The sequence below is a fragment of the Elephas maximus genome, chromosome 2 (assembly GCF_024166365.1).
Source record: "Elephas maximus indicus isolate mEleMax1 chromosome 2, mEleMax1 primary haplotype, whole genome shotgun sequence".
Classification (NCBI taxonomy): Eukaryota; Metazoa; Chordata; class Mammalia; order Proboscidea; family Elephantidae; genus Elephas; species Elephas maximus.
Genome location: NC_064820.1, coordinates 88,646,536 through 88,674,177, shown reverse-complemented (window position 1 = coordinate 88,674,177; position 27,642 = coordinate 88,646,536). Strand labels below are relative to the sequence as shown.

Here is a 27,642-nt window from a genome sequence, read left to right as displayed (position 1 = left end):
GAGGCAGGGTGGGCCACTAAAGATAAACTATAGACTCCAAAAGTATTCACAGGGTAAAAAATCTACATATATTGTATTTTTACTTAAATAATGCACACCTTCTAGGTCTGTTTGCCAATTGTGTCCTCCCCCAGGGAGGTATTTTCATAAGCACCACTATTAGAATTTTTTTTACATGTTGCTGTAAGAAAAAAATTAGCATAATGCACTTATGAAAATACCTCGAGGTGGAAGGCTATAGTTGCAAACAAATGTAGAAGGTGCACATTATTTATGTAAAGATGTGGTAACTTGATTATACTAAGTATTGTTCTACACCTACAAAAGAATTCAATTTTTAACTTTCGAAAGATATTAAAAATTTTTAGCAAAGGAATTCAGTTCTTCAAACCTTAAAGATTCTTTCATTTCTTTATTCATTCAACATATACTTATTGTTTTCTGTTTCGGGTACTACATAGACGATACTATCATCACACATTCAAAAACTTGTATTTGAGTAGAAAAAAAAAAAGATGATACTATCATCACACATTCAAAAATTTGTATTTGAGTAGGAAAGAAAGACACAAATATTTCCCAGAAAGCCATAAGCCACACAAGCAATTATAAAGGAACTAATTTGAAAGTTCGAAGGAAGGCACTACACTTTACAACCTTTTACCATGTTTTCTAAGTTAATCTGTGAAGTTTCATTTTCCCATTCCCATTATCAATCAGGAATTATAATTTCATTTCTCACATTAGTTTTCCTCTTTTATGGACTCTTACTTTGAAAGCATAATCTTCAGTATCACGTGGCTGTGAGGCGGATTTCCCAAAACAATATTAAAAGCTATGTCAATCTTAGCAAACCTACTGAAGGAAAGACTGGGCTTTAAGAGTAGCTTTCTAGGATGTTTCACAGTAAACTCAAAGAGCAAATCTGAATTTAAACTGTGTAGTCACTCTTTTAGATAGTCCTTTTATAAGGCATCTTAAGTAGATTTTATCACATTTGTAATAATTTGTCTAATATTTATAAGCTCTACGAAAGCAGGAGCTGAATTTGTCTTATTCACTGCTAGCACCAGACAGACTAGTCCATTGTCTAACTAGACATAGTAATTCCTCTATAAATATTAGTTAGTTGACTGGCATAAATTCTTAAATAGTAATGGAGTTAATAATAAATAACTTCTTAAAAATTATTTTGCTTCTATGTAAAATACTATACTATTGATAGCTATGCCTGCTGCTGCCAGTCCTGTTAAATATTAACAAAAGAAAAATATTAGTAGGGAAAAGCAGTACATGAAAGAACATTAAACATTCAATTTATATCATTTTGTAGTTAAAAACACAAACCTTGGAAAGAAGTTTTAATCGTTAGTAAGTTTTCAGAAAACAAAACTACAATTTCTCAGCTTTGGCCAGCTTTATAAAGGGGACTCTGCATGTGACCCATGTCATGAAATGTTTGTAGCTGACATAAAGCTTTCATTGTTTTACACGAGTCAAGTATGGACGTCTGTAAACCTAAAAGACTTCTTTAGTGTTTTCTTCATAGAGATTTGTAAGGCTTTTTGAAATTTTCACATTGCTTTTGAAGTTTGGTAAAGTTTTAGTAAAACCAAGACTTTTCACAAAGCATAGAGAAGATTTCATCGAACTTGCTTAAATGAAAAAATTAGTCAAAAATAAAAAAACATAAAAACTTTAAGAAAATGCAGAGAGAATCTTAGTTTTGTTTTGAATAATGTGTTACCAACATTCTCCCACCACATTATCAGCAGTAGCTCCAGGTTAATTGGTTAGAGCACTAGTTTAATTGCCATACAAGCCTACATTATTGAATGGCTATAGGTTTTTATCACAGGCTGAAAAAATACTCAAATAATTAAATGAGATTTTATATAGCTTTAAAATAATCTATGACAATTAAAAAGCATCGTTTTATTGATTTCAAAAGATGTCTAACAGATAGTAATCTTTTGTCAGGTTACTTAGGAAATGGACTCTATAGCTTTGGAAAGAAGTAAAGGAACACCCAATTAATGAATTGAATTCATCTATAAGAATTTCTTTTTTTTCCAAAAGTAAAGGAGCTTGTTGCTGGATCCCTAAAGAAAGAGTAAAATATCTCACTTCAGCATAGATATTCTTTATGATCAGGCTTTAGATCTGGAGACCCTTACTTTTTAGAGCTACTTCTCAGGGCACTCTAGTTTAAAAAATAAAAATACCTACTATCCTAATAAATTTCTTGCAAAAAGATATAAGATTTCTGTTTGAAATTTAGAGCTTCTTTGGGTATAGTAAAAGCAGAATCAATTTTTTTCACAGATAACCCCCTTTAGGGTCCATACTGATGTTTACTGACTAACAGGTCACAGCTAGCATCACAGCAATAAAGTCCATTTTGGGGACAATCTTACATTGATGATGTGCACAGACAATGGAATCTAACATGTTTAAAACTAATACTAAGAAAAGATATCATTTTAGGTAATTACAACATTAGTGATTCTAAAACTCTCTTATTCTATCTATATTCAGGAGCATAAAGAACTGAATAAAGGTGTAGCAAGCTGATAAGAACCCTATGGTGCAGTTTTACTCTCTTCTATGGGATCGCTATGAGTCATAATCCACTCCATGCCAGTGGGTTTAGTTTTGGTTCTGAAAGCTTGAGGAGCCAAAATTAGAATAGGGTGAAAGTGGCGAAAGCAAAGGGCTGGTAAACAGGATGAACAAGAATCATTAATCTAGGTCACAAATCCTCTCTTTAATTATCAACAGCGGTAGAAAGAAGGGCTTGACTGAGATTATGTGACAACAGACCTTTCTACTTCATTTTGCCAGTGCATACTCAATCTCAGAAAAGTTTGGAATAATACATTAAGAAAAAATATTTGCACTGCTTTGAACTTCTTAAAATAAGATTCATGGCTTTGTGATATAATTTAGCCAGTTTAAAATGGTTCTATGAAGAGGCAAATATGAGGCTAATTTTCAGAGCTTCTCCTGCATGTTGTAGAGTGATCATTGAAAACTAGACTTCTAAATCTGTGATCCGAGACATGTTGTCCAAACCAGCTTTCAATACAAATGTGGTTAAGGCAGTACTTTTGCTAATTAGGATTAAGAAAAATGCCCTACCAAATGGTTAAATAAGTAAGATAATGTTTGTATTGAATTAATAAAACAATCCCAAAAGATTCTTGAACGGGTTCTGTTAATCATTATCTCAGTGACTACAGCAGGTGACCGAATTTTTTTTTTTTTTTTAATCTGTCAAATTAGATGTAGGGAATGAGATCAAACAGTCCCATCTAGTATAAAAATGCCCTGATTCTATAATTTACCTTATTATGCTATTTAGAAATGATTATCTTTTATTGTCTGAAGTTGGTAAGATAAACTAAATGCACTTTTAGACCATGAAATTGGTGATTTTCCAGGTAGATCACTCTTTAATCACTTTTAAGTTAGTATTGGGACAGACACTTTTGCCCTAATGAAAAATTTTTTCTTGAGGATTTTCATTTTCATGGGAGGCAAAAGTAATTACCTAAACAGTTCAAATTCACATTAGCCATAGTACTTTTGGTCTGATTTACTAATTAGAAACATACTCAAACTTTCACAGTTATCTATTTATAGGTTTCATAATTATTTGTTGTCATGGATTGAATTATGTCCCCCCAAAATGTGTGTCAACTTGGCTAGTCCATGATTTGCAGTACTGTATGACTGTCCATCATTTTGTCACCTGATTTGATTTTCCAATGTGTTATAAATCCTACTTCTATGATATTAATGAGATGAAATTAGCAGCAGTTATATTAATGGGGCAGGACTCAATCTATAAGATTGTGTTTTAAGTCCATCTCTTTTGAGATATAAAAGGGGGAAGCAAGCAGACAAAAATGGAGGACCTCACACCACCAAGAAAGCAGTGCCAGGAGCAGAGCACATCCTTGGACCTGCGGTTCCGGCATAGAGAAGCTCCTAGACCAGGTGAAGATTGATGACAAAGATGTTCCTCCAGAGACAAAAGAGAAGAAAGCCTTCCCCTGAAGCTGGCATCCTGAATTTGGGCTTCTAGCCTCCTAAACTGTGAGAGAATAAATTTCTCTTTGTTAAAAGCATCCATTTGTGGTATTTCTGTTATAGCAGCACTAGATAATTAAGACATTTGCCTTATTCTTTTTCCATAAGCTCTATACTGATAGTGTCACTATCTTTTATTTATATTGTACCTAATAACTGGAACTTTAAAAATTAATATGAAAGAAAAATATAATTTTTCTTGACTGCCCTATAAGGAATAAAATGACCAAAATATTGCTTCTTTTAAAAAATATTCAGAAGAATAATCATGTTCTTAGATTGTTATTACTCCATTTTAATATTAAGGGTATACTACTAAATTTTTTTTTTTTTTTTCTAAATAGGATTAGAGTGTAAGACATTTCTAATAAGGCTTAGAGGGATGGAGAAAGCAATGATCTGTTTAAAAATACCAAAATATTTATTCTGTCTGGTTAATCCCATTTTTTCTAAGTACCTATTAAATGTCCCTATGAGTCAGACTCAACTTGATGGTAACTAACAACAACATTAAATGTCAGATTTTTCTCAGCTGTAGTTTTTTCCCCCTCAGTGAACAACCTCCAACCATCTGACAAATAAAGAGTAACTACTACTTACTATATAAATTGTTGTCTACGATATTCCTCATATATGTAATAAACTCCTAAAAGCCCCCTACTGTGAAGCCAACACTTAATATGTGAATGTGAAATACTCTGAAAATACATTGAAACCATTAATGTTTTCAGAATGGACTGAAGAATGGAGTGTAAGGTAAATGCAAGTTGGAAGAGGGAATTGAAAATGCCACCAACTTGTTTTTGTGAGATTTGATAGCTAAATATTCATCACCATAGTAATCGAACTCTGAATCAAAACCAAAAACTATTCTCATTATTTTTAGATCATAAAAGATTGGGACATAAGGTAAAATAAGTTTCAGAAATTAAAATATGGAAACAATCTAGATTTAAGAGTCATCTCATTTATTTACACAATTATTTGTATGCGCTACACGCAAAAATCTTATTTTAATAAACTGAGCTTAGGGTTGTTTAATAAATATATTATTGATCAATTAAAAAATAAAATTTTCATAAATGTCTCTCCTTCCTAATTGTAGTGGAAGTAATAAGGACAACTTTCATTTACTGAGTGCTTACTACATTACTACATGCCAGAAAACCCTGGTGGTGTAGTGGTTAAGTGCTAAGGCTGCTAACCAAGAGGTTGGCAGTTCAAATCCGCCAGGCACTCCTTGGAAACTCTATGGGGCAGTACTACTCTGTCCTCTCGGGTCACTAGGAGTTGGAATGGACTCAAACGCAGTGGGGTTTTGGGTAACACATTCTATGGCATGTAGTAACCAAACCAAACCAAACCTGCTGCCATCGAGCCGATTCTGACTCATAGCGACCCTATAGGATAGAGGAGAACTGCCCCATAGAGTTTCCAAGGAGCGCCTGGTGGATTCAAACTGCCGACCTCTTGGTTAGCAGCCATAGCACTTAACCACTAGGCCACCAGGGTAGGGAGTTTAATTACACTGTCTTCCTTAATTCTAATAATCGTTTGAACTGTGTAAACACAGAACGTGAGAGATTGACTGCCCAAGAACACACACCTCGTTAGTGGTTAGAGCAGAATTGAATCAGTGTCTACTAATGCCATCATCCATGTGCTTTAATTTATATCAATTTACATTGTTTTAAATTTTTTACAATTTTGATAAAAACTTTGTAAAGTTCTTATTTTTAAAGCAAATGATTTATATATCCTTTTGTCATTGTGAGTCAGAATTGACTCTACGGCACTGGGTTTTGGGTTGGGTTTTGTCATTGATAGTCAAAATTAGAGAAATAAGAGCAAAAGTTATTTTAAGCATTAAATTGACAAAGAGTAACATCCGGGGAATTTATTAATTTTATTATAATGTTTATATTTTACGTTAGGTCTTATATTTATGGAGGTTGGTTAGCAGGCTAGGACCTGTGCTAACTTCTTATGTTGCCTATGTTGTAGGTGCCCAAAAAAATCAATGCTGAATGAAAACAGCAGCAAAGAAATTCTGACGAGTTTATAAATAAAATAGAATAAAAAACCAGCAAACTCTTTCTAGCTAACCACAGCCTTAAATTAAAAAAACAAAATAAAACTTTGATTGCTTTGTGTATTCATAAACTCCTAGGGAGGAAAAAAAAAAAAAAAAACCCTGTGATTTTCATCATAAGGCAAACACTGAATTCAAAGCCTAATACATTAAACTGGAGTCAACATTTAAAATGCCCTTGTAGAGAGTATTATAGCCTCGTACAAAGGAGCATACTATTTGTAAATAACGGTTACCAGATATCTTAGCCAAGGAACATAGTTATACAAGGGAATTTATCATAACACAGCTGGGAAAGTACAGAAGCTGAAAAAAGTCTGTATTTGTGTTAGTACATATACACACCCATATTAGAAATGTTCTAGATAAAAATGAGAAGTATTATATACAACTAAGGTCAAAAAGAGAAAAAAATGACTTGCAAGTTACTTTAAGAAATAATTTGATAGAGAAAATACAGAAAAAGGAGTTTGAAGCAAACTGTGACCTTTAAGAATGAGTACTCAATACAGAATACATTTCTTGTAGGTCACGTGATAGTTGTGGATATCTATGTAGTGAAAGTTGTTTAAACTCACTGCATAAGTAATTGCCATTGAATTAGTCTATAAATTTGAATTGAACAGGAAGAAGAGGTAAATTTAATTAGTCCACAAGTAATTTGAGTGAAAGCTGGTGTTACTTTATTAGAGCGGAATTCACACATTTTTGCTTGACTTTCTGGTTCAGGTACTTAACAGGAAAATAAAAAAGAAATACGTACATTCTTTTGGATATCATCTTTGATGCCAATTCTGATAGTTTGGAAAAGGATTCTAGAGGGCTGTGTTAAGAATGATTTGGGGGCTGGGTATAGATTAAGAAGGAATGGAGGAATGGGTATGGAAAGGGAAATGTTTAAGTGAATACTGGGTGTTACCATGCTGATCAAATCGCTGGTAAGAGTCACATAATTACTTAGTAAGATGGTAAATTAGGTTGACATTAATAGAGACAAGATGTCACCATTTTTAATCTAGTAACTTGAATGTTCTCCCTCCCTCCCCCCATCTTGGGGAGCTCTCTCAGAACTAACAAGGTCTTAAATCTGCAAATTCCCCCTACAGAACATACAAAAGAGTCCACAATGATTCCATAAACAAACTGATTGGGGCACAACTCTGTCCTAACATCACGAAAATCCTGGACATAAAAACAAAACAAATCTGTGCTTTCAAAAACTTAATTGTTTAAAGAACAGTTCGCCAACCTTCCGCCATGAAAATCATTTAACATATTAAATAACTGGTGTTCTTTATAACATATTTTGGAAAACTACATTGACTGGAAAGATTCCTAAACAGTTATAGAATCAATATAACAGATTCCCTAGATATCATACTTTCCTTAGTGGTGGATCTTTTTAAACATTCCTCGTAACCAACAAAAACACATTTCAAACCAGTAGATCTCAACAGAAGGTGCATTTTACAATAATCCTAGGTTCTTTATAAAATGTAGGACCCTAGCCTATAGCTGTTAAAATTCTGGTTGATTGTCGGTTGTCATCTATGTTTGTGAAAAGCTTCACAGTTGATTATATATTGCACAATCCATAAAAAAAAATCCATACGTACCATTAATTCTACAATTAATGATAAGTAATTCAAATGTCAATTACCAATGACAGAGGGACTAGAGTCAAGGAAACAAAGTTTTGTGCTGAATGCTTTAAACTTCCTAGCAGAGTTATTGTAGTCAATTCATAAATATTTCACATCTCAAAACGCATCCATTTCCGCACAGCAAAAACAATGAGGCCTGTGTTTCTCTGCTTATAATACGTGACTCTTTCCTGCATATGCACATTAGTCTGGGAGCCAGTTAGAAGGGGGGCAATACAGAATAGATGATTCAGATGACAAAATTTGTGTGTTTTTGTCTTTCTCCTACCACCCAGGAGAAAGACACAAGCACAGAAACTTTATCATCTGAATCATATATCTTAGACAATTGGACACACACTCTGTTCAATTATTGGACAGAGAAGATTTCTCCTCCTTCTTTGTTGTTGTTGTCGTTATTGTTGTGTGCTGTTGAGTCGATTCCAACTCACAGCGACCCTGTAGGACAGAGTAGAATTGCCCCATAGGGTTTCCTAGGCTGTAATCTTTACGGGAGCAGATCATCAGGTCTTTTCTCCTGCAGAGCTGCTTGTGGGTTTGAACTGCCGACCTTTCCATTACCAGTCAACTGCTTAACTATTGTGCCATCAGGACTCTTTCCCCCTTCTTTAAAGGCCTGTAATATCAGCACAGAGTAGTTAAAAGTACCAAACAAAAAAATTCAGTTGCTGTTGAGTCAATTCCAACTCATGGAGACCCATAGAGTTTTCAAGTCTGTGACCTTTCAAAAGCAGATCATGAGGCCTTTCTTCTGAGGCACCTCTGGGTAGGTTCGAACCACCAACCGTTCCGTTAGTAGTCAAGCACACCATCATTTGTGCCACCCAATTAAAAGTACACTGAATGGCAATTAGAAAATTAAGATTCTGTCCTTGACTAAGACATCATCTCATAGTGTGGCTTCAAAAATAACTTAATCCCCTAGCTAAATTTTCTACTGTTGAAAATTACGAGGTTGGACTAGATCTCTATGTGAAGTTATTTCTTGGTCTAACATTTAAGCACATTAAATTAGAAAAAATCAATTTTGAAAGGTCACATGATGTCTAAAATTTAATAAGATTAATCAATGACAGTGCCTTTATTATTGTTCTTAATCACACGGAAACATAAAATAATATAGTTTAAGAAAATAGGAATGCATACTATTTGCGGTGCATTTATTGTTCACACAAGGAGATACATAGGATATATGACTGTTTACACAGAACACTGCAAGGTTTTAAATCGTGTTGGGGGTGGGGAAAAAGACAGAATAGATCATGAAGGAATTTTTTATTGAACTCATATTTGAAATTAACTTGTTTGTATTGTTTTGTCCTTTGGTCAAATTAGATTATTTCAAAGGATCTTTCAAACAATTACCTACTCTATGCATTTTTAAAAAAATAATTAAGGTAAACAGTTATTGCTTTTTTAAATACAAATATCCATTAAAATTTTAAAACTAGAAATTTAAGTAAACAGGCAAATTTTAACATCTATGAATTTTCCAGCAAAAAATCTTATACAATTATTCATAAGTAACATTTTGTTTAATTTCTCATTTATTTTAACTTTCTTAATGTGCTATTTCTATGGCGAAAATAAAAACGATATTCATAGGTTCCTAGTAGCTACATAGTGCAGTTTTATGTTTTCAGACAATAAATTATTTTAAAATCTACTAACTCAAGGTAGTTGCATTTAACACGATAGGTCCAAAGATCAGGAAGGTCATATAATTCACTTCCGAGACTCCCTTCTCCAAGTCTATACACCAACAGATTAATTTCAAAATCTCCTGTTTCCGTAACTATAATAAAGAAAACAAGGCACCTTAATGATTTAAGCCCTGAATAGTTTTTTATTACCAAAACACCTGTTCCTTTTTCTAAACCTATTTTTATTAAATACAGAAGAATGTTGACTTTGTTACCCGAGGACATCAAAAGCTAAGAAAATAAACTTCCTTTAGCAGAACCATTCTCAGAATGCTTTTCTCAACACGAGTGATTTTAACATGCTGCTCCTTCTCAGGATGAGGTTATTAAAAAGTGGTTTACATTAACGTTTTGAGCCAGTGTGACTTATCTTTAATACGTTGCTAATATACAGGCATGCTTAACTTCAACAGAATAGAATATTAGTATAAAATATGCAAAATTGATCTCAGCAGAAAACAACCTCTAACAAGTTGAATTTAGTTTATACGAAGCTCATGTTAAAGATGTTTTCAATTGCTCAAGAAGAAACTTCTGGTTTTCAAAAACTGGACATCAGTTAATGCATGGCTGTGCTTTCTGAAAGAAGGAAACTACAAGAAGAGAGCCCAGGATCACTTTCTGCCTGGAGGCACTTTCTGGACCACAGCACAGAAAGTGGATAGAGCCCAAGCTAAGCACAGTGATCTCATTGAGCTGAAGAGGCAGAAATTAGAGTTGGGTGCTATTGGAATAGTAGAAATTTGCAAGACAGGGTACTGCAAAAGAGGTAACTACACAAAAAAAAAGAGCCCAAAAAGGGGTCCCTTAAGTTGCTGGATGAATACTAAGCTGAACTTGCACAGAGAAAGACTCTGTAAGGCCTGGCATAAAATAGTTACTCATACGCCATGAGCTGAATAGACATTCCAGATGTCATACATACTGGGAGACATAAAACCTTTGACCAGTCAGACTGGACAGACCTCACTGAAAACACTGAGCAGTCAGGTGACAAACCTAAAAGGTCTAGACGCATCCTAATAAAGTAAAAAAAAAAAAGTGATGATATCAGTAAATTAACTGAGTAACAGAACAAAACTCGATAAAAGGTAGACAACAAATTCCAGACTCTCAACAACACAGAATTCATAATGTCGAATATATAATAAAAAAAATTACTAAACATGTGAAGAAACAGAAAAATGTGACACACACACACTATGGGTTGATTTTTGTCACCCCAAAAAAGATACATTCAAGTCACCTAACCCTGGGTACCTGTGAATGCAACCTTCTTCAGAAATAGCATTTTTGCAGATGTAATTAGTTAAGTTCACATGAGATCATACCAGAGCAGGGTAAGTCCTAATCAGTCTGACTGTTGTCCTTACAAGAACAGGAGAAAGAGACACACAAAGAGGAGTATGCCAAGTGAAGACACAGAGAGACACTCACAGATGAAAGACGGCCATGTGAAGATGGAGGCAGGCATTGAAATGGTGCACCTACAAACTAAGGAACACCAAAGATTGCCAGTCATTACCAGAATCTAGGAAAAAGGCATGGGATACTCCCCCAGAGCTTACAGAAGGAATCAACACTGCCAACTTCCTGATTGCAGACTTCGAGCCTCAGCTGTGAGAGAATAAATTTCTGTTGCTTTAAGCAACTCAATTTGTGATGTTTAGCAACATAAGCCTTAGGAAACTAATACAACACGCATTAGAAATTTGGAAGTAAAGGAAGGTTAGATTCAATGATAATTTTAAAAATGAGTAAAGCAAAAGGGAAGGGTTTCTTGTTTGTTCATTTTAGGACACATGAGGACTGAGCTTGTTTACAATCTCATAGAAAAGACTTGATGAAAGTGGGAGGCAGAATAAGCATCAATGAAGTAAAACCCTGAAAGATTGTATTAGTTTCCCAAAGCTGGTGTGACAAAATAACACAAACTAGATGGCCTATCAGAATAGAAATTTAGTTATCACAGTCATTGTCTCACAGCTCTGGAGGCTATCAGCCCAAATTCAGGGTGTCAGCAGGGCCATGGTATCTCCAACGTCTCTAGGGGAAGACCCCCTTCTTGTCTCTCCCAGCTTCCCATTGCCCTAGGCATTCAGTGGTTTGCAGCACTCAGATTGGCCTACGACCCACTCTATCCAGTATGATTTCATGTTAATTTAACTGATAACATCTTTAAAGACCTTATTTCCAAACAAAGTCATCTTTACAGGTACCAGGGATTAGGACTTCAAACTATCTTTTGGAAGGGACAAAATTTCAACCGATAACAGAGATTAAAGAGGTTGAATAACATCTACAGCAAAGTTTTTCCAACTGCAGGTCATGACCCATTAGTAAGTCACAAAATAAATTTAGAGGGTGATAACCAGCATTTAAAAACATAAAATAGAAAGTATCGGAGTGTATTAGATGTAACAAGGGTAATAAATGTTTCATGCAATGTTGGTACCAGTTTTATATATACACACACATACATACACACAGACAAATATGTGTGCTGGGTTGAATTATAAGATATATTCTTACTGTGGGTCTCAGTAAAAAAATTAATAAATAACCTTTCTTATCCAGTGCATAAGGCATTCTTGAAAAGAGACAGACTTTTCTCTTGAGAAGGTAAGGAGGAAAGGATCGGTGAACTGGGAGTGCAGAAGTATTATTGCTTTTACAGGATTTATTCATCTGTACATTATACTCATTACAAAAAAAAAGATTTGTACAAAGTTGTTATATATTACATTTCTTGGATTTTAAAATACCTAGTATGAGTATAATGATTTAACAAATACATTGACTTGAAAATCTTATAACTCAGATTTTTGTAGTCTTATTTTATTTACTTTATATTACTGACTATTTAATACAGTGAATGAATCACTCTTAGGAAGTCCTAACTGTGGGCAATTCACTAGATGTCAATTAAAGATAATCGATGATTTTTTGCACACCCGTACTACTTAATTTGGGTTAATTTAGAAGTCCCTCAGAAATAATCTTTGCTCTTCCTTACAGTGCCCCTGGAAGGTAAGTTTCAGAACTCTCAACATCTCATGGCACTGGACTTCCCTGGTAGACTTACCCACATTCCCAGCTTCAGCTCTCATCTATATGCGAAGGCACGGAGGCCACTCTTGGGTGTTTTCTGGGCTCTGGATACATCATTCCAACAGTTTCTTGAACATTATTATTATCATTATTTCTAATCTGAGCACAAATCCAATATTTGAAAATTTTAACTCATTAGTTTTGATTACTGGCCTTACCGTCTATCTAGTAGTTTAAGATAGAAGCCTAAAAGTCAGAATACTCTATTTCATGTGGAATAAATCATCATATTCTGTCAATTTCATCTCCAAAATAGGTCAAAGTGTCTCCCTTCACTAACTACCCCTGAGGCCATTGTATTAGTTCAGCTCATCATCTCTCCCTTTGTTTAAATTCAGTGCTCTTTTATCTCATCTCTGCCTCCTCGCTCTCCTCTTTCTTTCTGCTCCATCTTCCACACGCTAATCAGAGTTATCCTTCCCAAATGTCAGTCTAATTGTATTACTCCCAGACTTTCTATCCAGCTCATTTGTCACCAATGTGCCACATGCTCTCTGAGCCTCAGTCACACAGCACTTCTCTCCCTCCCTTTAACGTGTCCTGTTCTTTTGTGTTTATTCTCCACATCCCTCATCCCTACCTGGAATGTCCTGTGCTGCTTTCTTGACCTGGCAAACTCCTACCTCCTACTCACTCTTAAATGTACAGTTAAATATCCCCTCCTCTGTAAACCACACCTGGAGACAGTCATTTCTTCCTCTACATCTTCACAGTACTCTGTACATAACATTACAAGCATCCATTCATTAATCGTTCATTCACTCATTTATTTATTTAACACACTAAGTTTATTACACTTGTCACTTTGCACTGTAATCAAGAGTTAGATGTTTCTCTCTTCAACTAGAGGGTGAATTCCCAAAAAATAGGGACAATGTATTATTTAATGTGGCATCCCTGGAGCCAGATATCAAGCACACTATCTAATAGACATTTAATAAATGTTGGAGTAAATATATTAATCGATGCTTTCTTACACAGTATTTTCTGCTAACCTCCAATTGTTTCTATTCTCCCCAAGAAAATGTAAAATTCTGTGAGAACATAATCATTAGGCAATTAATTATTATTGGCAGAGTCTATTGGGAATAGGAATTAAACACCTTTGTGAAAAAGACAATAGCCTACTTAAGATCAGCCTGAAACTTGGAAACATTAAACACCTACCTGTGGTCTTCTAGCAACTAACCATTTCCTCAAAGGAAAAGTTAACACTTACTTTGTCTAGTTGCTTAAACTTAAAAAATCTGTATCTCAAAAGCCTTTAAATTTCCTGAGAAATGACTTAATTTTTTGTTGTTGTTACCAATGAATCTGAGATTCATATAGCTAATTAAGCAGGACTCAAGCTTTCTTTTTCCATGATAAATAAAATTAATACATAGAAAGATCAGAGTTACTCTAATATGCAAAACCACTTATAGAACTACAATTCTCTCATTTGTTCATATATACACATATACAAACACATTCAGTGCTCATTCTTAGCATTAAATAGGGTTTATTATTAACACTTTTTATCTCATTCTTTGATGTTTATTTTTGCTTTACTTACAATCAGGGTGCAAATTAGAGAATTTACTCAGGAAAGAGCTTTGTGAGCATTTATTTAACGATACCTACTGAACCCACTAAGCACTAAAAGAATCATCAGAGCACAGCAGCTCTGTTCAAATTTTAAAAACACCCAGGGATTTGAAGGCTCACTGTTTCTCCCAAAAACACACATTCCTCTGAAGCCTAGCAGACCCTTTCCCAAAATCAAATGCATTTGTTCAAGAGGCAAGCTCTCACTTTTTGAGCACTATCACTATCTCTCTCTGTAAATCTATTATCAATTTCTACTAAGATTAAATTCCAGGAATTTTTTAAAAATATTTGAATTACTAGAATTAGTACTATTATATCTTCTTTAAAATTTTTTTAATTTAAATAAAATATAATATTTTCTTGCATTTAACCATGGTACTTCTCAACATCACCACCACCACCACCAACAGTAACAGTAATATTACCAATAATGCTGTTGTTAGTTGCCGTTGAGCTGATCCCAACTCATGGTGGCCCCATGTGTGCAGAGTAGATTTGCTCCATAGAGTTTTCAAGGCTGTGACCTTTTGAAAGCAGATTGCCAGACCTGCCTTCCAGAAGCATCTGGCTGGGTTTGAACTGCCAACCTTTCGGCTAGTAGTCGAGTGCTCAACTGTTCATGCTACCCAGAGATTCCAGTAATAATAATGCTAATAGCATTTAATTTTTACTGAGCCTGTGGCAGGTACTACATTAAATTATTTATATATATATAAATACATACTTGTGTATATACTCTGTGTGGATATATATGTGTGTGTGTGTATATACACACATATTTTAAACCTCTTTAAGCCTAAAACTTCCATTTCATAATCCAAAAACCCAAGACTTAAGAGATTTAAAAAAAAAAAAAAAGCTAAATCACTTGTCTCTAAGTATAGGAAGAGAGATGAAAACCCGTTCTGGAGTCTGACTTAACAACAAAAATAAAGTTAACTATACATTCTTCCAGTGATACAGGAGGAATGGTCTAGCCCAGACTTGTTTATTTTATGTCTAAGTTTCTTCTTGATTATATTTCTGGAGACTACTTGCTGAGGAGTAGAATTATCAAATACTTTATGGTTTCCCAAAAATCAGATGGAGGGAAATAAAGCTGTAGTTTCAGAAGCCAGCTACTCACATAATTCCTTTCAGAATTACTGGGATGGCAATAAGGTGGAAGAAACCTTGGGAACAGCCTTCCCTCTAACAGCGTTACACAATCACCACCTGGCACACTTTGGCGTGTCCCTGACCTCATTATAGAATAAACAACGGTAGACCTTAAGTGAGTGTAAATTTAGATTTAAATGTAAATTTAGAGCTGATCAGAGATTATCTAGTTTCATCCTTAAATTTTACAGATGAGAACAATGAGATACAAAGAGGTTTATACAAAAACTGCCTTGATCAGAGAGCTAAAGTATTAGTAGACTACAACTAAACCTGAGATCACCACGCTGTATTAAAAATAAATAAACAACGTGCTGAGAATCACTCAATAATTATTGTTGACAGGATTTTTTATAGAAGCTCTAAAAACCAGCAAGAAATCAAATGACATTGCATTAGGCAAATCTGCTGCAAAAGATCTCTTTAAAGTGTCTAAAAGCAAAGATGTCATCTTGAGGACTAAGGTGCACTTGACCCAAGCCAAGGTATTTTCAACCACCTCATATGCATGTGAAAGCTGGACAATGAATAAGGAAGACCAAAGAAAAACTGATGCATTTGAATCAAGGTGTTGACAAAGAATACTGAATATATATCATGGTTTGCCAGAAGGATGAACAAGTCTGTCTTAGAAGAAGTACAGCCAGAACGCTCCTTAGAAGCAAGGAGGTGAGACTTGGTCTCACGTATTTTGGACATGTCATCAAAAGGGATCAGTCCCTGGAGAAGAACATCATGCTTGGTAAACTTGAGGGTCAGTGAAAAAGAGGAAGGTCCTCAATGAGGTAGATTGACACAGTGGCTGCAACAACGGACTTAAACAGAGCAATGATTGTGAGGATGGTACAGGACCATGCAGTGTTTTGTTCTATTGTACACAAGGTCACTATGAGTTGGAACCAATTCGGTGGCACCTAATAATAACAGGAAGTGAGAGGTTTACGGATAGTACATAAATCGCAGAGAGATCTATCCTTCACTGGTGAATAATAGGTTCTCCCTAATGAAACAGTAAGCAAAGGAGCAACTCACATTATAGTAAATTGACCCTTCGAGAGTGACACAGTGGATTATTAACAACAGCAGCCTCCTCTAGAAACATCTAAGACGGGGGAAGAGTAGAGGAGGCTCTTCTCTCTCTGGATTCACTTACAGAGAAATACAGAATCAATTGAGTGCTCCTCTTTGCTTATTGCACAGACAGACATAGGTACACATGGTTATTCAAGTCACAGCTGGAGAAATAAGTAATATTTATATTGACAACAGGCTTTAATAAACTAAGAAACTTTCTTTAAGGAAATTTTAAATGATGGCTCATTAACGTTTCATTTTCCAGTATAAGAAATGACAACTTAACATTTTGGCTTTAATATTCTTTACATTAAATCTTGCCAGTTCACCTATATAACAGCCAAATCTAGTTACTAATTGAAGGTAAGAGTCTGAATAACAGAATGGGTAATTAAATGTCATGGGCTTTGTTATCAGCCATGAGAAAATTCAAATTTTGGCTGTTTCTCTTACTAGTTCTGTAACCTTGGGCACATTACTTAACCTCTCTTGAAATGAGAGTAGTAGGCCTAATATTGATTGTGGTCAGGATGGAATGAGATAAATTATGCAAAGCATCTAGCACAGCGCTCCACAGAGAGCAGCATAAAATCAATGTAAGTTCACTCTCATATTACTCTTTCTGAGCAGAAACCTATGGGAATCAAAGACCTTGCTCTTAAACATATGATTACAATAATCCTAGACATCCTAACACACACGCATGCATATATATATATACTTTTTTTTTTTTTTTAATGGGAGTGAGAGGTTTGGACAAATCTCTCCTTTTCAGTTCTCAGCCCCAAACTGAACAAGCAGTTTCAGGTGAAAGTCTTGATGTTCTGATGCCTAATGTTACTCAGTCATCCTAAGAATTAGGTGACAGCTCAGCTCCTGCTCTTGATTTTTGGCTTTAGCTATTGGTTTCACTAAGACCTTTGTGGAATGCCCTCTTCAGTAAGATTTTTCACAGATCTCTTAAGGAAGTCGTAGAACAATTCAGTTTGACAAAATAGTGGCTACTCATTAAGTACAAAGCACTGAGCTGATGGTAGGGAGCAAGGATGATTAGTAAACCATGGTTCTATCTCTTATTAAGCAGCTAACAATCAGACAAGTACACAATTATCTACAAGGACAGTTTATTGTTACACACTGAAAAATTTATCATGAATGCAAAAATTAATTTTAAAAGGTGGTTTTGGTACAAAAGCTGATGTGAAACATTGTAACTATTTTTATGAAAATATTTCATGGAGGTACAATTGGTTTGCACTCTTGCTTTTAGAAAATTCTAGGATATGGTTTCATGGAAAAAAGAGAATAATGAGGGATAAATATTTTCTTTGGGATGGTGTCCAACAAAATAGAGATTTAAACCAGGCTGACCTACAGATGAAAGGTGTATATTTTCCAGGGAAAGTCATTAAAAACACTTTATTACACATTGTAAAGTCCAATAGCAGAGGGAATTGTGACTCACTTAAACTGTTTTAAACTGTTAGAAATGATGAAACCAGGGAAGTGGGTCTCACAGGCAGTTTATAATCAATCATAGTCAATGAATCTGTGAGTAAGTGGCACACCAGCCAAAGGACAAAGAATGAATGGAGTCTTTTAGGCTAATTTGGATGTAACACAATGTTTAAATAAGTGTTATGAAGCTTGGAGAAAAACAACTAGTATAAACCATCCTTTATCCTTCCGAAGTAGGTAGGAAATTATGCCAAATAAAAGTCAGAACTGCTGGGCTTTGTTTAGCAATGGCTGTGCTAAAATAAACTCTCAGGCAGTCCTGATGTTATGCCAGAGAGTAAGAGTCCAAATTTGTCAACATTTTACTAACGGGGTTTAAACAACATGGCAGGTAAAATGATTTAAAAAGAATATCCAATTTAAACTGCATTTATTGTGTTCATTTCAAATACATTCATTATAGTGCAAAGAATTCATTCACTACTTAATAAGCAAATGTTAAAAATCCTACTGTGTGCAAGGTACCATACTGGCTGATGCTGGTGGGTGGGGGCACTAAATTAACTACCATTTATAACACAAAACAAAAAGTATGAAAAACAAAGAAAACAGCATATAAAATTTATTTGCGAACTACAAATTTTTACTTTAAAATGTAACACTGATAAGAACAATATTGGTTTTTGTGTTCCACAGAGCTCAAACACTTTCACATATATTATTGATGTACTGCTCCCAGCATCCCTACCTGGCATATAGACAAGGCATGGGTGCCATTATCCACCATAATAAAGAGAAAATTAGACGTGAGCTCTCAGCTCACAGTCTAAATCTTTGCCTTTAAAATATGCTACGCTGTCTTTCCTTATGGACATTCATTTCATTTTCGTGTTGTTGACATTCAAATAAGGAAGTAGGATTAGGATGTGGTACTATCTAAAATAGATTCATCTATTGTCATAATTTATGTCATAATTATATAAGCAGATAGCACAATACATGAGCAGCTTTATGCAGAAAGAGAATTCTTCCAATAGGGTTAACTTTTCCTCTTCAGAATTACAAAGTGCAGATGATTCAATAAATCTCACATTTTTCTTCTGAGAGAGAGCTCAAGTTACTTCTCAGATATAGTAATTTATTTTTAATTGTTCTTAAATAAGCATGAAGTAAAGGAACAGAAAGATGCTAATAAAGTAGTGGCACCTTCATTTTATGTTTTTAAAACAACGTACTTCTTATTCTGAATTACAAAGTGACTGAGCTGTCACTCATACTCTTTGTAACAGGAGCTATAAGAACTTGGCTTTGAATACAAAGGCTTTCCAACTGACAGCATGTCTATAGGAGGCTCTCCAAATAAATACCAAATATATTTTTTGTTAGTTTTGTTTATCTTTGAGTTCAAAAAAAAAAAGGTGAAAAGAAAAATTCTCGCTTAAAACTCAATTAAATTTTAAAAAGAAATAAGTTGTTATTCCTGATCTCCTTTGTAATGGAAATTACAGCACACATATAATACTTCGCATAATAAAGCCTTCATGAAATCATTCACATGGATCCTGAATTTTAATTCACTTTTTTTTTTTTTTTGGAAAGCTATACCATAATACATCAGAGAAAGAGTTCCTGGGTAGGTTTAATAAGCAGTTGAAAAATCCCGAAAAGAAACCTTCAGATTTTTATGAGAAAAATCACATTAATTAGCCTGTGAAATTTGTGTTTTTAATAAGTGGCAGGATTTTTATCATGTCAAGTAAAACTATTATTTCTAAGTTTCTAAAAAGTTGATGCTATTAAAAATTTTTTTTTTAATGTAATATTATCTAACTTCGTAATTTTCACTTTCAAATAGAACATGCTACAAATACTACGATGGAACAGAACAATAAAAGCAATTAACCAAAAACCAAACCAAACCCACTGTCATCAAGTTGATTCCAACTCATAAAGACCCTATAGGGCAGAGTAGAACTGCTCCATAGAGTTTCCAAGGAGCGTCTGGCAGATTCAAACTGCTGACCTCTTGGTTAGCAGCCATAGCACTTAACCACTACACCACCAGGGTTTCCCTTCTACACAAAGGGAACTGTAAATATTAGGTCGAACCCTATGAAATTACCAATATTTGGCCATTATTGACACATATAGAGCCTATGTTGCAAATATAGGGACAGAAAGGAACATAACTTCTAATTACATCCCAACCAAAAAAAGAGTGTACAATGTTTAAAATAAAAGAAAAAGTGGGGTATCATTAAGAACCTAATGAGAATATAGACAAAACTGGTGAGGCAAGTTTTAACTTAAAAATCAGTGACCAGTACAATTCACCTCATTTCTGAACTTTGTGGGATTTTATTTTTTATAATGAAGGAGTTTACCACTGAAATTTATGTGTTACAAATAGGAAAAAAATTAAAAAGATAAAAAAACTAAAAATCAACAACAACAAAATAAAAAGCCAGTCTTTTAAAACAGTGCTGTAAAACCTAGATGCTCATTGTGACTGGATACTCATTAATTATTGGCCAGCTTTTAAAAAAACTAGATATGGACTCAAATATTTTAGCAACTGAGTATTTTTGAACTTATTACAACTCTTGAAAATATTTATTACCTTTCAAGTGTTGTCTCAGAATAAAGATATAATTCTACTTCTTTAAAACTTTTATGTAAGCCAGAGCCTACTGCAGAAAGAAACTTTGGATGCACGAAAACACATGGTTTTGCTTTCAAGTAATTTATAATTGAAATGATATATATGAAAGTGATATCACAATTAGAAAATTCAATATGAAGTCGAAGTTGAATTAGGCTACCACATACATTCAAAAGCAGACATACTCCATTATAACAACCGGTATGTATTATTTCAGTCATCACAGAACTGAGATTAAATGAAGTTTTTGATAAGTAGAAGAAAATGCACAGTCTTAAAATACAGATATCTACTGTCTTTTCTAGGAAATTTCTTGACCCATCAACAAAGCCCTCAAACATAAAAGATTTCTGACACTGGCATGGAAAACTGGAGAGAACCCTTTGTTTTGCTTATTTCCAAGTCTAGCCAACAGCCATCCCAGTCCCCCTTCTTTCTTGATTAGAGTAACCCATTTTGTTATCACTCCAGAGGTGAGCTCCAGGGATAAGTCTTGACAAGTCTAAGCCAGTCTTTGAATCCACTTAGAAAGCTACTGCAATAAGCTGGGAAAGCAGTAAGCAGAGCTTGAACTACAACAGTAGCTTAAATAAAACGCTATATAGAAGCTATTAAGGATATAGCTGATGAGAGAGCATGATCAAATGAATGTGAACTGAAAGACAGAGACAGAAGGGGAGAGGCAAAGACAGAAAGAGAGAGAGAAAAGCAAAGAAGGGTTAGCAACATCAAGCCTGGATAACAGTAAAAAAGGTCATCAGACTGGAAATCAATTTTATGTATCAATGTGGTGATCAACAGAATTAGAGATATTTTAGCCATATTTCCCCCTGGATAACAGGAAACAAAAAGCTTCTAACTGAACACTTTTTAATCATTATTTTGTCTAAAATAAAGTCTAAAAAAGCTTTTAAGGTGAAATTTCAGCCTTCTCCAAATTATTTAAGTGAAAAAACAATGCAATTATGAAACTTTAATTAGCTCTACTGAAAATGCTGTAATGGAAACATTGGATGGGACATTTGAAAGAACCTAATGAGCTTCTGGTATTGTTGCTATTATTTTTACATTGTGATTTGACTCTGATTCATGGACAGACTGAAAATCAGAGCTTTCAAAAATTCACAAAAATATAATAGATTACTAATATACTCTCTCCATATGATGATAATATTATTTAGCCTCTGCAATTTTTAATATACAATCTTTGACACATAGATAAAAATTACCAATTATAGAGGGAAACAGGACCAATAAAGACAACAGAAACAGACCTCGAGATGATAAGGTTATTGGAAGTACCACAGACTTTAAAGGAACTATGATAAATAGATGACACCAGATAGCTAGAATATATAAAAGGAAAATCAAATAGAAATTTCAGAACTGAAAAATTGAAACTCAGAATTAAATAGTTTTAACAACAAACTGGACACAACAGATGGAATTTTAATAAACAAAATGGCCAGTAGAAAATATTTAGGCTGAAGTACAGAGAGCTACAAGGATGGAAATTACGGAAAAGGACATAAGAAACATGTGGAAGATGTTAAAAAAAAAAAGCAAAGAAACAAAAAACTCTAACATATAGAAATGTCTAATATACATGTAATCGAATTACTAGAAAAGAAAGAACAGGATATGATAAATATTTGAAAAAATTCTGCTCAATAATTTTCTAAAACTGATAAAAAGATATCAAACCAGAACTTCAAGAGGCTCTATGAACTTCATGCAGGATGAACACAAAGAAAACCACATTTGGGTACAACAGATGCAGTACAACTGATTACTTTTGTAGGTGGCCTTTCTAGCCATGGTCTTATAACTCCCACCCAGGTGACTGGGTGGGACTGTATGATAGGGTAACTGTGGCCTATGAAAGATATTGGTCAATTCTGCCATTCCGCTGGGCTTGAAATTAGCCACCCCAGAGGCAGGAACTCATAGGGTCGTTGTGAGTTGAAATCGACTTAACGGCACTGGGCCTGGGAGAGGCAGGAAAGGGAAGATCTGACTACCACCGAGGAAGAACAGCCAGGAGCCAGCATGTCTTTTGGACCCGGGATCCCTGTGCTGAGAAGCTCCTGGACCCAGGAGACAGTGAACAAGCTATAACTCTGGAGACGGCGAGAAGCAGCAGGAGAGGACCAACAGGAGATGGAGCATTGGGCTTCCCAGCCCACAGAATGAGAAAGCTGAGTGTCTTTGGGCAGAGACTGAGGGCCAGGGAAGGCGTACTCATGAGCACAGTTGGGAAGAGGCTATCCTGCTGGAAGAACTGTATCTCGAGTGTTTCCGAGTATGAAGTATAACTGTTACTTCCCTAATAAACCCCCTAATTATGAGTAGATTCTGTGAGTTCTGTGTGGCCATTGCAATGAATTATTGAACCCAGCAGGTAAGTAGAAAATGCTGTGTGAGGGACAGTTGCTATCAGAATTAGTAAAAATGGCAGAGAGAGGAGGCTTGTCCGGCCTCCACCTCCTGGAAGTCTGCCTTGTGCTGTTGATCTTGATTCTCCTTCCTCTTTGTGGGGCTGGAGGAGGTTAGACACTGCCTTCACACCATTTTTACATAAGATAAAAAAAAAATCTGTGGCTTAGTTCATAACAATGATCAACTGCTAAACATCGAATCCATAGACAAAATCTTAATATCAAGAAGAATAAAAAGATACTAAAAAAAGAAAAGACATTAACTTCATAGGACAGCAATATGACTAAGAGCTGACTCCTCAACAGGAATAAAAGAAGCCAGGAGACAACAGAGTGACATCTTTAAAGGCCTAAAGGCAAATAACCTCCAACCTAGAAATTTATACCGGCAGAAATTCCTTTCAAAAATAAAGGTGAGATAAAGACATTCACAAACAAAAACCAAGAGAATTTGTCACCAGCAGACATTCAATACAGAAATAGAAACCAGGCTGATGAAAAATAATCCCAAATGAAAAACAGGTAAAAGAAAAAAAATTTGTGAATAAATACAGACATTGACTTTTCAAAATTACAATAATAATGTTTTATAGGTCCTGAAATACATTTATTGTTATCATGCAACTTTAAAAGCATGACAACAATAAGGCAAAAAGCAATGATGTTAGTGGAGTTAAAGTAAAACTCATCACTTTTCCATAGCTTGTTTTAGCAGAAAATATTTGAGTTTTACTTTTCTGACAGGTTTCTCCCTTACACAGGTTCTGGTTTTGCAGGTTTTACTGTATCTTCCGCTAATAGAGAGTGACAGAAAAGTGGTAGGTCTACACCTCGTCAAAGGTGGAAAACTTGCGAGATCCGGAAAAACAAGGGCGTCCCGTAGAGTTCTGGCTCTCACAGGCTTCACTGTGATTAACATGAGGTCACACTAGAGGAGGGTGGCCCTAGTCCAATATGGCTGCTATTTCTATAAAAAAAAAAAAGGAGAAAAGACAGAAAGACAGACTGAGAGGGAAGAAGGCCAGGCAAAGACAGATGTAGAGACTGAAGTTATACTGCCAGAAGCCAAAGAATGAAAGGGGCTACCAGAGGCTAAAGAGAAAACGAAGGCTCTTCCCCTAGAGACTTCAAAGAGAGCATGGCCCTGCCATAAATTTGGACTTCTAGCAATGGGTTTGTTTTTTTGTTTGTTTGTTTTAGCCTTAGAACTGTAAGAGAATAAATTTCTATTGTTTTAAATCATCCAGTTTGTGGTTCTTTGTCCAGGCAGCTCCATGTAACTAATACAATGACTGACCATTGTGGCTGAAAAATAACATGACCAGCAGTACTTTACATTCTTTCTTCTTCTGACAATCCCCAAATTACATCCTTTTCCCCACTCCCCACAAAATTCTGAGTGCCAACTACTATTTCCCAGAATTCCTGAGTTTTACCATAAGGCTTGAATTTGGTACTTAGCATCTCACATAAAGTATATTTCTGCCCACACGGCTTGTAACTATTCTCTTTTACTACTTCATGAATTTAGAATCTGCTTAGCAAGCCTGCTGATATCCATCCTTCACACATCCCCAGGCCCTCCAAGTTAAGTTACAACAAGTATCATGTCAGTGCTGGTGGGCTGGCCACATTCCAGGATCTCATCACTGGTAACTTTGTCTATCCTTTCGATCTTAAATATGGCTTATAGGTGATGCCGATGAACTGGCTCAAGGAATCAGATGTGCCATTTGTAGTGAGATACTTGCCACAATCACAGAAAGATGAGAATCCTGCCTATAACATCATAGACATTCAGCCGATTTAGAGACTGTTGTTGCATTTACACCACACTTTATCTCAACTGGGTAAGGGTTTGCAGTTTTACATAGCCAATGAAAATGCTTAGCTTCGTTTTCTTAGGCACATTAATAAATGATCCAGGTTTTCTTAAGTCAGTTTTACTATAATGAATCCAAAAAACAGTGCATTGTCTTTTGCATTTCTTAGGTATAGATACCCAATCACATCCATAATCCTAGTCATACATCAGTCCCTTAAAGCTCATGACCTAAAGATCTCATTACAGTAAGAGCTTCATAAAGACTTGGTAATACAATTTGATTTCCTTTTCACAATAATATAAATATAAAACGACAGAATCATGGCAAGGCATGGAACTTTTCAGAATACCAAGAGGCCCTTATATAATTTTAAATTTCCTACTAGGCATATTTTAAAAAGTAAAAGAAACAGGTGAAGTTAATTTTAATAAATATATTTAGTTTAACCAAATACTTCAAAAATATTATTTCAGCATGTAATTAATATAAAATGTATTCATGAGATACAGTACTTTTTTTTCATATTAAGTCTTTGAAATCTGATGCATAGTTTATATTCATAGCACATATCAATACAGACTAGTCACATTTCTAGTGTTCAATAGCCTCACGTAGCTAGTGGCTACTCTACTGAACAGTGCAGTTCTAGATAAACCTCTAATCCAACGTCAGGATCATCATCTGTGACAAATGGTGAATTAGCTTCTGCTTCAACCCAGAGACGTTCTTACCATCCTATGTAGACTAGGCTTCAGATTCCTTTTAATAAGCCTTATTTAGTCCTTTCTAGTTAAAACACCATTCTCCCAGGTCAGTGATTTGGAATATTTTTTTGAAATATGATCTCCATTGAAAATATGATAGAAATTTAGGTCCTTATCCCAGAGGGAAATACACACACACACACATATTTGCATATAGACAGATAATTTTATTTAATTCCAGAGGGTTCACAAATACCCTGTCATTCTTATACTAAAGACTCTTTAAGAACCACTATTAAGAACTCTATCTTAGAAGAGACCAAAGTTAAATAGGATTTGAGAAGTGTTTCTGTCATCGATTAACATTAATGGTATCAACCAACATTTGTATTCCCCACACATCTGTCAGCTTGTCCTACAGTGGTGACTTGCGTGTTGCTGTAATGCTGGAAGCTATGCCACAGGATTTTTCAAATACCAGCAGGGTCACTCATCGTGGACATGTTTCAGAGGAGCTTACAGGCCAAAACAGACTAGGAAGAAGGACTTGGTGGTCTACTTCTGAAAAAACTGGCCAGAAAAAACCTTATGAATAGCAGCGGAACAGTGTCTGGTATAGTGTTGCAAGATGAGAGCCTCAGGTTGGAAGGCACTCAAAATACGACTGGGGAAGGCTCCTTCCTCAAAGTAACGTTGACCTTAATGATGTGGATGCAGTCAACCTTTCTGGACCTTCATTTGTTGAGGTGGCACAAGGCAAATTGAGAAGAAACAGCTGTCAACATCCGTTAATAAGTGGAACATGGGATGTATGAAGTATAAACCTAGTAAAATTGGAAATCACTAAAAATGAAATGGACCCCATAAAGATTGATATCCTAGGCATTAAAAAAAAAAAAAAAAGGCATTAGTGAGCTGAAATGGACTGGTATTACACAAAAAGGCATTAGGGAGCTGAAATGGACTGGTACTAGCCATTTCAAATCAGACAATCATATAGTCTACTATGTTAGGGATGACAAATTGAAGAGGAATGGTATTGCAGTCATCAAAAAGAACATTTCAAGATCTACCCTGAAGTACGATGCTATCAGTGATAGGATAATATCTGTACACCTACAAGGAAGACCAGTTAATACAACTATTATTCAAATTTATATACCAACCACTGATGCCAAAGATGAGGAAATTGAAGATTTTTACCAGCTTCTGAAGTCTGAAATTGATCAAACATGCAATCAAGATGCATTGATGATTACTGGTGACTGGAAAACTAGAGTTGGAAACAAAGAAGGGTTGGTAGTTGGAAATTATGGTCTTGGTGATAGAAACGAGGCCAGAAATGACACAGAATTTTGCAACACCAAAAACTTCTTCATTGCAAATACATTTTTTTTAACAACATAAATGGCAACTATACACAAGGATCTTGCCTTATGGAATACACAGGAATCAAATCGACTATATCTGTGGAAAGGGACCAGGGAGAACCGCAATATCATCAGTCAAAACAGGGCCAGAGACTGACTGTGGAACAGATCATCAATTGCTCACATGTAAGTACAAGCTGAAGCTGAAGGATATCAGAACAAGTCCATGAGAGACAAAATACAATTTTGAGTCTATCTCACCTTAATTTAGAGACCATATCAAGAATCCCCCCATGTGTCTGTCAATTTGTCATACTGTGGGGGCTTGTGTGTTGCTGTGATGCTGGAAGCTATGCCACCAATATTCAGATACCAACAGGGTCACCCATGGAGGAAAGGTTTCAGCTCAGCTTCCAGACTAAGACAGACTAGGAAGAAGGACCCGGCAGTCTACTTCTGAAAAGCATTAGCCAGTGAAAACCATATGAATAGCAGTGGAACACTGTCTGATATACTGCTGGAAGATGAGCCCCCCTGGTTGGAAGGCACTCAAAAGATGACTGGGGAAGAGCTGCTGCCTCAAAGTAGAGTCAACCTTAATGACATGGATGGAGTAAAGCTTTCGGGACCTTCGTTTGCTGATGTGGCACGAGTCAAAATGAGAGGAAAAAGGTGCAAACATACATTAAAAATCGGA

At 35.3% G+C, this 27,642-nt stretch overlaps 1 protein-coding gene across 5 annotated transcripts in view; it reads right to left on the bottom strand.

Annotated features, from left to right (window-relative positions):
- Positions 1-27,642, bottom strand: part of XRCC4 (X-ray repair cross complementing 4) — a 321,890-nt gene that overhangs the window by 143,319 nt on the left and 150,929 nt on the right. The window contains exon 8 of one of the 5 annotated variants that reach the window (XM_049867107.1): positions 23,745-26,399. The exons of the other annotated variants lie outside the window; for them this stretch is intronic. Within the exon in view, the coding sequence (XP_049723064.1) occupies positions 26,293-26,399 (107 nt within the window). The 3' untranslated portion in view covers positions 23,745-26,292. Of the gene's footprint in view, positions 1-23,744; positions 26,400-27,642 lie in introns of those variants that run through there. 5 annotated transcript variants of the gene reach the window in all.